This window comes from Loxodonta africana, chromosome 16 (genome assembly GCF_030014295.1).
Source record: "Loxodonta africana isolate mLoxAfr1 chromosome 16, mLoxAfr1.hap2, whole genome shotgun sequence".
Lineage (NCBI taxonomy): Eukaryota > Metazoa > Chordata > Mammalia > Proboscidea > Elephantidae > Loxodonta > Loxodonta africana.
In genome coordinates, this window is record NC_087357.1 from 67041183 (window position 1) to 67051985 (window position 10803).

Consider the following 10803-nt stretch of genomic DNA (forward strand, 5'->3'; position numbering starts at 1 on the left):
TCTGCATCCCACTTTGAAGTGTGGCTTCTGGGGTCTTAAATGCCAACAAGCGGCCTTCTAAGATGCATCAGTTGGTCTCAACCCAAGTGGATCAAAGGATAATGAAGAACACCAAGGTCACAAGATAATTATGAGCCCAAGAGACAGAAGGGGCCACATGAACTAGAGACTTACATCATCCTGAGACCAGAAGAACTAGATGGTGCCCGGCCACAACCAGTGACTGCCCTGACAGGGAGCACAACAGAGAACCCCTGAGGGAGCAGATCAGTGGGATGCAGACCCCAAATTCTCATAAAAAGACCAGACTTAATGGTCTAACTGAGACTAGAAGAATCCCGGTGATCATGGTCCCCAAACCTTCTGTTGGCCCAGGACAGGAACCATTCCCGAAGACAACTCGTCAGACATGCATTGAACTGGACAGTGGGTTGGAGAGAGATGCTGATGAGAAGTGAGCTACTTGTATCAGGTGGACACTTGAGACTGTGTTGGCATCTCCTGTCTAGAGGGGAGATGGGAGGGTAGAGAGGGTTAGAAACTGGGAAAACGGTCACAAAAGGAGAGACTGGAAGGAGTATGTAGTAAGGTGTATATAAGTTTATATGTGAGAGACTGACTTGATTTGTAAACTTTCACTTAAAGCACAATAGAAATTGTTTTTAAAAAATTCTATTAAAAAAAAAAAAGTTTAGTAATGGTAGCCAGGCACCTTCAAGTTCTTCTGGTCTGATGGCAAAGGAGGCAGTTAAAGGAGGCAGTTATTCACGGAGACAGTCAGCCACACATTCCATATCCTTTTCCTATTCCTGACACTACTTCCCCTGTTGCTCCAGGCAAATAAAGACCAATTATTGTGATTTGGATGGCTGCTTGTAAGCTTTTAAGACCCCAGGCACTATGTAACCAACTCGGAGATAGAAGCACTAAACACGTTATTAGGCCAGTTAACTTGGATGTCCCGTGAAACCGTGACCCTAAATCTCCAAACCAAGGAACTGAAAGAAACTCACTTTTTTTTTTAAAGAAACTCACTTTTAAATTTCCTTTGTGTTGTATTTTTCTAAAAATATTGGCGTTGTGTTATGCAATTACTGGTTAACCTCATGGGCTTGAATGAATAGTTTATTTTTGTGAAATTAGTATTCGTGAAATTTATCTTGAAAGCTGTTTCAAAATTTTCTGGGACTTGTGTCCTGAGGAATTTTATCTCGAGTATTTCAGGTTGGGAGGGCTATGGGAAGTCTGTTACCTTGAGGAGACAGTGAATAAAGCAGGCCTTTCTGGAAGTCTGTTATGAATTAAAGAAATTATCTTTATTCGACTTCAGTATTTTATTCATGCCCAATTTGGCAGTCCATAATTTCATGTATCTTTTTTTTCCCCAGGATATTTTTGTAGACTTTTCACAAGTTGATGGGCAGTATTTTGTCTGCAATATGGATGATTTTAAGTTTTCCGCAGAATTAATCCAGCATATTCCATTAAGTCTCCGAGTGAGGTATGTTTTCTGCACAGCTCCGATCAACAAGAAGCAGCCTTTCATTTGCTCTTCGTTGTTACAGGTAAGCCTTTATCTGTATGATATTTTGAGTTGTTTCAGGTTGATGGATGGATTTTCCCCAAGCGGTACTTTTTTATTCAGAGTAAAACAATTGGGAGAGTGTCCTGCAGTATGAGAGACTTTGTAAGAATTTAAACGTGAAGTGACTTTCTTTCTTATAGATACATTGGTTTTGGGAGTGGGGGAAGCTTCGATTTGTATTTGGGTTTATATGGTAGCCTTTGTGAAGAAGCTAAAACCAAAAATAATTAAACACATTTTTTTCAAGGGAGGGGGCTTTGCCTGATGATCCGATTTTTCCTTATTAGTGTTGGGTAATACTTTTGGGAAGGGGAGGGGATTCAAGGCCAGTAGTGGCAATAGTATTCAGTTTTCTTAAGTGGAAGGCGCAGAGCCCAGGGTTGCTGTCTTGTGTGAGCATGGCGCCAGTGTTCCAGCCCCTTTTAACCCGTGTGGATGGGGAGTACAAATCACTGACTTCTGAGGAATGTGGGATTTATCCAAACTAGGGGGCCTGGGAAGGGCTGCAGAAACTGGATTTCCAGCCCCCATTCTGTGTTCTCTCACCTCTCTGGGCCCTGGCATGTGCTATTGTCTGTTTGGAGTGCCCTTCCCACCCCGCTAGACCCAAAGGTCTCCACTTCCCTGAATCTTTTCCTGACTCATAGCTGTAGGTTAATTGCCATCTCTGTAGGCCTTAGTGTTTTGCATACCAGGTCTGTTCTAATCAAGTCTATTTCTAAATTTATTTTTTAAGTTAATTTTTAATTACAGAAATACTTCCTCTTTGTACAGAATTAAGACATTACAGGTAGGTTTGGCTAGAGCCCCTAATCCTCAATCCTCTGAAATAACAACCACTGTCAGTTAGCATGTAACCCTGGAGACCTGTTTCTTTACATTTGCCTACGTACATGTACCTGCAAAAATTCTAGTTTGTTGTGTGGATGTGTTTTCCTATAATTATGAGAATGAATTATTCTGCAGCTTGCCTCTTTCTTCTTCTCTTAACACTATGTTCTTGGAGGCCTTCCATGTCCAGGCGTTTATCTAGAAAATCCCTGGATAACATCTGTTTCTTAGAGCTGACATTGATGAGAGAGCTGGCTAGCATGAAATGGAAGTTTATGGATCAGAGTCTTTTTCTCTGTGCACCTGAGTGGAGATTGATCCGTGGCCTCGGCCCCATTTACACCATCCTTCAAGGAGCTATTTTAATGAAACAGAAGTTTTTAATTAGGCAGTAACGCAGCTTCTGGAACAGTCCAGGTTAACAGTTTGCTTATGTTTTCTGTTTAAACATTAGAATGTAAAATCTAGAAATTTTTACTTTTTTTCTTGATCTCTGTCATTACTAAAAGAGCTCAACCCACTGATGGCCTTTCGAACCCTGGTTTTGAATTGGTGCTCCCTGGGCCTCCTTGAGGGATGGCCGCTGAGTGAAGGTATCCGATGGATGGGCATCTCTCCCTTCCCTTCTCGGGGCACCTTTGTACTTACCTCTTTTACATATTAGGCTTCCACTTGTTGTTTATGACTGAAAACATTAAAGCCACTGTCTTTCTGAGAAAGCTTGAGATTTGTGTTTTTCGAGTCATGCTTAGCTGGCTAGTGTGGCCACATTTCCAGCCTCCATGGCTGTCTTACTTGGCCTTTATTTAATGTAGCAGAATGTACTGGGTTGAACTTAATAAAATCATAGCATTATTTGACCACAGTTTTTCTAAAACTGCCCTGCCTCTCTGAAGTACTTAGCTTAGTTAGGTTAAACATTTAGAGATAACTTTCCCTAATTAGGAAATGAACCATTTTAAATCAGCTTATTCTTAAAGCTAAAGATTTAAAATTCTTGCTTAAAAACTTGTATTCCTGTCTCCTGTAGTATAGGTTAGGTATCATAATGCCTAATGTAGGAGCGCCCTTCCCACCCTGCCAAAGCACATTCCCCAGCAGTATCTCATGGTTCAAGAACGGGGTATGGTGGTCTTATGGTATGGTATTGATGAGGAAGCCGAAGCACAGAGTAGTGATGTGGCCGGAGCCACACAGCTAGTAAGAGGCAGAGTCAAGGTTGACTCGTGACCAGCCTTGCATCAGACCACCTCAGAGAGTTTCTTTATAAGAAGAGAGAACATTAACATGGTACAGAAAATAAGCAATTTGAAGTTATGGGGCTACATGAAGGGGTAGAAATGGGGCTTTTCAGATACTGTCTGTCCATAGCTTAGAACATCAGATGTTTAAAGGAGAGTTAACAGACTTAGGCACTGGGAAGTTAGTCTTTGTAAAAGTTCTGCCCTGATTTTGGAAAAAGAAGAAAATCATCCTTTCTTTTTTCCTAAATACTTTTACAAAGTAATAAATGTTCTTAAAAATACATCCTGTTGCCATTGAGTTGATTCCAGCTCATGGCGACCCTGTAGATCAGAGTAAAACTGACCAGTAGGGTTTCCAAGGCTTTGACTGTACAGCACACAACGACAACAGTCTTCACAGAAGTGGACTGCTGGTACCTTCTCCCACGGAGCAACTGGTGGGTTCGAACCACTAACCTTTCGGTTAGCAGCCTAACCACTGTACCGCCAGGGCTCCTTCTTAAAAATATAGAAGAGTGTACAGAAGAAAAGAAATCAGCCTGCCTATTGAAACACAACCACAGTTAGCATTTCAGTATGCTTTCTTCATTTTTCTTTGTAACCACAAACTTAAGTGAATTCTAATTCCTTTACCAAACTCCTTTCTTCTTTTTTTTCACAGTTTGCCAGGCAGTATAGCAGGAATGAGCCTCTGACCTTTGCATGGTTACGCCGATATATTAAATGGCCATTACTGCCACCTAAAAATATTAAAGATCTTGTGGATCTTGAAGCTGTCCATGACATCTTGGATCTCTACCTGTGGCTAAGGTACTAATTTTTTTCCTGTCTGTGCTCTCAATTTTCTAGCAGTAGGGCAAATCAGAGGTTTTATGAGTAATCCTTTACTCTTTCAAATTAGGCACACATTTGCAGGGTGCGCTGTGTTGTGTTTATTATCCGTAAAGGCAGTTAAACCTGGTTTACACCCTTTCCAAAAATGACATAAGGAGTTCTTGTGATTCCAGTTCAGATGGCTAGGTCAGAAGGCCCACTAGACCCTAGCTCCTCGAAGGGTGGTCTCTAGACTAAAAGCATCGATATTACTTGGGAGCCTTTTAGAAATATACAGGTTATCAGGCCCACCCCAGACGTACTGAGTCAAATTCTGTATTTTAGCAAGATCCTCAGGTGATTCATTTGTATATTAACATTTGAGAAGCACTGCTCTGGACCAAAAACCAAATCCAAACCATTTGCTGTCAGTCAGTTCCAACTCATAGCAACCCTATGGGACAGAGTAGAACTGTCCCATAGGGTTTCCGAGGAGCAACTGGTAGATTTGAACAACCAGCCTTTTGGTTAGCAGCCCAGCTGTTGACCACTGCACTATCCTGAGGCTTCTGCTCTAGACCAGTGGTTCTCAAAGGCAGGGCATATCCCCTAGGGGAGCATATCACAGTCCCGTGAGAGGTGGCATATTACTCAGTGAGTTGGGTAGAAATAAAGGCTGAGCAAAGACACTGGGCAGAGTTTGCAGAAAGAGGGAACATTTGGAGTTAATTGGTGTCGAGATGTACATAGCTCATTGAGATTAGTCCAGCAACTGTGATAAAAGCCGTTACTGTAATATAATGCGTCTTTTTCCAGCTACCGATTTATGGATATGTTTCCGGATGCCGGCCTTATTCGAGATCTCCAGAAAGAACTAGACGGCATTATCCAGGAAGGTGTACACAACATCACCAAACTGATTAAAACTTCCGAGCCGCAGAGGCTGCTGCATTTGGAGAGCTTGCGAGCAGGGAGCCAGTCTCGTTTGTCAGGAACCTTAAAGGGCCAAACTAGGCGGACACGTGGCACCAAAACCTTAGGGAGTAAAGCTGCGGAGCCACAGGAGCCCGAGGCAGAAGAGAAATCCCTTGGTTCCAGATTGGTGCAGCAAGGACTTCTCACTCCAGACATGCTGAAACAGCTAGAAAAAGAGTGGTTGACCCAACAAACTGAACATGGCAAGGAAGGAACAGAATCTGGGAGTATTTCAAAAGGGACAAGAAGAAAGAAGAAGGAACTTGATTCAGATTAGTTTTTTAAAATTTAGTTTTGCAAATAAAAATCTGTTTAAAAATCCCTTTTCCTCATATGCATTTACAGCCTGCTGTAGTATTGTGGCTATCTCTTACTGGTTTTTTGCACATAAAAATTAACTCTCAAGATGACTAAACTGTGTTTATTTCAACATTTAAAAAATACTGGGGTGCCTTAGAGATTATATTTAAATCACAGTTTTGTTTTTTTATGTAGTGGCCATTTGTAGTATAGCACCAAGACAATGCACTGAAGGAACTTGGCATGGAAATAAAATCATTTTCATGAATCGTTGGACCAGTTTTTCACACTGAAGAAATCAGTGGAAACCTTTGACAAACATTTATGTGTCTGGCACTCATTTGTTCATTCCGCAAATATTTATTGAACATCTGCCATGTGCCAAAGGCTTTTCTTGCTGCTAAAGAGATGCTGTAAGTAAGACATAACATTCCTGCTCTCTCAGAGCTTGTATCTTGGTTGGGGAGACAGGAAGAAGTCAATAAAGAATGTCAGCTCCGTGAGGGCAGAGATTGTTGTCTGTCTGGATCGCTGCTGTATCCACAGTGCCTGGAATATAGTAGAAGCACAGTCAATATTTGTGAAACGAATAGATGTAATTTCAGGTAGAGATAGACGCCGGAAAAAAGCAGAATACGATGAGAGAATGATGGTTGGCAGTGGGTGGGCAATCTTAGATAGGCAGGTCTTCCTGTTCCAAAGGCCAGCCTTATGCCTCGTTGCCTCAACTTGTCCAACCTAATTTTTAATGCTCCCTTGTTAGAGCTAAAAGGAGTTAAGAGTTTTGGAGTTGGACAGACCTGGCTTCTGACTCTCATCACCTATGAGTTTTGTGACCTTGCCCTCTCTGAAGAGGGTGGACACTAAGTACTTTCTTTTGGAGGCTAAATGTGATGACAATGTGCCATCAACAAGGCGTGGCACACGGGAAGTGCTTTATAAGTGATCATCAAGGTTTAGGTCCATTTCACACTGAATTGAGCTCTTAGGTCATTCTGAAAGCTGAACTAGTCTCTTGAGCAATTGCTGAATTAAAGCGGACCTCAGACTAGAGATTAAACCTGATTTGATTCAAACTGGGGCAGGGAACAGAGCCAGTTTTCCAAGCTGGTCATCTCTGGCTGCTTTGGTAGTTCAGAGTTCAGATAGTTAACTGAGATGACAATCTTCATTCTTCTAACCTTTACCTTCACGGAAATAAGGACGGAACAGGTGGTGCAGACTATATTTCTCCCTGCTTGTGGGTAAACAGTAGTGAAATGCCTGGAAAAGCATAGTTCTTTTGCCATTCTTCATTTGGGCAACTCGTTCAGCCTCTAGAATTAGCTTTCCCCTGTGACACCATAGCAGATACACTCATCCTTGCACAGCTGATCTCAAGAAATAACCATGAACCGAACTGGATAATGGCTTTGGTCCCATTGTATTTAAGTGATAAGGTACATCACTTAGACAGTTGTTAATTATCCCTGCTTTCTCCAGTTTGAAGGCCAGAGTTGATAAATCAGAGGAGACACTTAGGCAAGACATTTACAAACCTAAAAAACCTAGAGAAGTTAAAAGTTAGTGAAACCTCAGATAAGAGAATTGGAGGTTGAGAATGCTGTAAGGGTAGGACTGCTTGAAAATTTAGCTAGAGTGTTTACAAATAGCCCTTTCACCTTTCCATTCTTTTGGGGTAGAGGGAGGGCATTGTTAAGCAGAAGAAGAGACTAAAAAAGATGACCTCGGGTGAAGCAAAACAGAGAAAATATAATAGGAGCAGCCCTGAGTGATTCTCTTCAGTGTACTTAAAATGGTGTTACATGCTGACGAATTGGTTCCGGCTCATGGTGACCCTACATACAACAGAACGAAGCATTGCCCTGTCCTGCGCTATCCTCACAATCATTGTTTGAACCCACTGGTGCAGCCACTGTGTCAATCCATCTCATCGAGGATCTTCCTCTTTTTTTTGCTGACCCTCTACCAAGCACGATGTCCTTCTCCGGGGACTGGTCCTCCTGACAACATGTCCAAAGTACATGGGATACAAAGCCTCCCCATCCTTGCTTCCAAAGAGCACTCGGGCTGCATTTCTTCCAAGACAGATTTTTCGTTCTTCTGGCAGGCCATGGTATATTTGAAATTCTTCGCCAACACCACGATTCAAAGGCATCAATTCTTCTTCGATCTTCCTTATTCATCGTTCAGCTTTCACATGCATATGAGGCGATTGAAAATATCATGGCTTGGGTCAGGTTCACCTTAGTCCTCAAAGTGACATCTTTGCTTTTTAACACTTTAAGGAGGTCTTTTGCAGCAGATTTGCCCAATGCAATACATCATTCGTTTTCCTGACTGCTGCTTCAATGGGCATACATTGTGAATCCAAGTAAAAAGAAATCTTTGACAATGTCCATCTTTTCCCCATTTATCATGATGTTGCTTATTGGTCCAGTTGTGAAGATTTTTTGTTTTCTTTATGCTGAAGTGTAATCCATACTAAAGGCTGTAGTCTTTGATCTTCATCAGTAAGGGCTTCAAGTCCTCTTCACTTTCAGCAAGCCACGTCGTATCATCTGCATAATGTTAAGGAGTCTTCCACCGATCCTGATACCACATTCTTCTTCATATAGTCCAGCTCCTTGGGTTATTTGCTCAGCATACAGATTAAATAAGTATGGTAAAAGGATGGAACCCTAATGCACGCCTTTCTTAATTTTAAACCATGCAGTATCCACTTGTTCTGTTCGAACGACTTCCTCTTGGTCTACGTACAGGTTCCACATGAGCACAATTAAGTGTTCTGGAATTCCCATTCTTCATAATGTTATCCATAATTTGTTATAATCCACAAAGTTGAATGCCTTTGCATAGTCAATAAAACACAGGTAAACATCTTTGTGGTATTATCTGCTTTCAGCCAAGATCCATCTTACATCAGCAATGATATCCCTGGTTCCATGTCCTCGTCTCAATCCAGCTTGAATTTCTGGCAATTCCCTGTCAATGTACTGCTTCCTATAGCCCCTTTTGAATGATCTTCAGCAAAATTTTGCTTGTGTGTGATATTTATGATATTGTTCAATAATTCCCTCATTCTGTTGGATCACTTTTCTTTGGAATGGGCACAAATTTAGATCTCTTCCAGTCAGTTGGTCAGGTAGCTGTCTTCCAAATTTCTTGGCACAGACGAGTAAGCGTCTTCAGTGCTGCATTCGTTTATTGAAACATCTTAACTGGTATTCCACCAATTCCTGAAGCCTCGTTTTTTGCCAGTACCTTCAGTGCAGCTTGGACTTCTTCCTTCAATACCATCAGTTCTTGATCATACGCTACCCCTGAAATGGTTGAACGTCGACCAATTCTTTTTGGTACAGTGACTCTGTGTATTCCTTCCATCTTCTGATGCTTCCTGTGTCATTCAGTATTTTGACCATAGAATCCTTGCCCATAGTGCAGCTCAAGTCTTGATTTTTTCCTTCAGTTTTTTCAGCTTGAGAAATGCTGAGCATGCTCTTCCGTTTTGGTTTTCTAACTCCAGGTCTTTGCACATTTCATTATAATGCTTTATTTGGTCTTCTCAAGCTGCCCTTTGAAATCTTCTGTTCAGATCTTTTACTTTATCACTTCTTCCATTTGCTTTAGCTACTCTATGTTCAAGAGCAAGTTTCAGAGTCTCTTCTGACATCTATTTTGGTCTTTCTTTTTAATGAACTTTTGCCTTCTTCATATATGATGTCCTTGATGTTTTCCCACAACTCGTCTGGTCCCCGATCGTTAGTGTTCAATGCATCCAATCTATGCCTGAGATGATGTTTTAGTTATCTCGTGCTGCTATAACAGAAATGCCACAAGTGGATGGCTTTAACAAAATGTAATTTATTTTCTCACAGTCTAGTAGGCTAGAAGTCCAAATTCAGGGTGTCAGCTCTGGGGGAAAGATTTCTTGGTCAGCTCTGGAGGAAGGCCATACTCATCAATCTTCCCCTGGACTAGGAGCTTCTCTGCACAGGACCCTGGATTCAAAGGACGTGCTCTGCTCCCGGCACTGCTTTCTTGGTGGTATGAGGTACCCACTCTCTGCTTGCTTCCCTTTCCTTTTATCTCTTATAAGATAGAAGGTGATGTAGACCATAACTACAGAGAAACTCCCTTTACATAGGATCAGGGATGTGACCTTAGTAAGGTTGTTAGAATCCCACCCTAATGCTCTTTAACACAAAATTACAATCACAAAATGGAGGACAACCACACAATACTGGGAATCATGGCCTAACCAAGTTCACACATATTTTGGGGGGACACCATTCAATCCATAACAGATGGTCTCCAAATTCAGGTGTGATATACTCAAGGTAGTATTTTGGCTCTCACGGACTTGCTCTAATTTTCTTCAGCTTCAACATGAACTTACATATGAGCAATTGATGGTCTGTTCCGCACTCGGCCCCTGGCCAAGTTCTGATTGATGGTATTGAGCTTTTCCATCGTCCCTTTCCATAGATGTAGTCAATTTGATTTCTGTGTGTTCCATCTGGCGAGGTCCATGTGTATAGTCACCATTTATGTTGCTGAAAAAAGATATTTGCAATGAAGAAGTTGTCAGTTTCCAAATCAATACCATTTACAGTAGCCTCCAAGAAGATAAAACACTTAGGAATAAATCTTACCAGAGACGTAAAAGACCTATACAAAGAAAACTACAAGACACTGCTACAAGAAACCAAAAGAGACTTACATAAGTGGAAAAACATACCTTGCTCATGGATAGGAAGACTCAACATTGTAAAAATGTCTATTCTGCCAAAAGCGATCTTTAGATTAATGCAATTCCGATCCAAATTCCAACGACATTTTTTTAATGAGATGGAGAAACACATCACCAACTTCATATGGAAGGGAAAGAGGCCCCCGATAAGTAAAAAAAAAAAAAAAAGTAAAGCATTACTGAAAAAGAAGAACAAAGTGGGAGGCCTCACTCTACCTGATTTTGGAACCTATTATACCACCACAATAGAGCAGCCTGGTACTGGTAAGACAACAGGTACATAGACCAATGGAACAGAATTG

The 10803-nt window shown here is 41.4% G+C and overlaps 1 protein-coding gene across 4 annotated transcripts in view; it reads left to right on the forward strand.

Moving 5' to 3' along the window:
* Positions 1-6016, forward strand: part of SUPV3L1 (Suv3 like RNA helicase) — a 32540-nt gene extending 26524 nt beyond the window's left edge. For all 4 annotated transcript variants that reach the window (XM_003409305.4, XM_010589186.3, XM_023547022.2 and 1 more), the window contains 3 exons: positions 1389-1565; positions 4322-4470; positions 5290-6016. In XM_003409305.4, coding sequence (XP_003409353.3) covers positions 1389-1565; positions 4322-4470; positions 5290-5725 — 762 coding nt within the window. In that variant the 3' untranslated portion in view covers positions 5726-6016. The remainder of the gene's footprint in view (positions 1-1388; positions 1566-4321; positions 4471-5289) is intronic.
* Positions 6017-10803: the final 4787 nt, after the last annotated feature.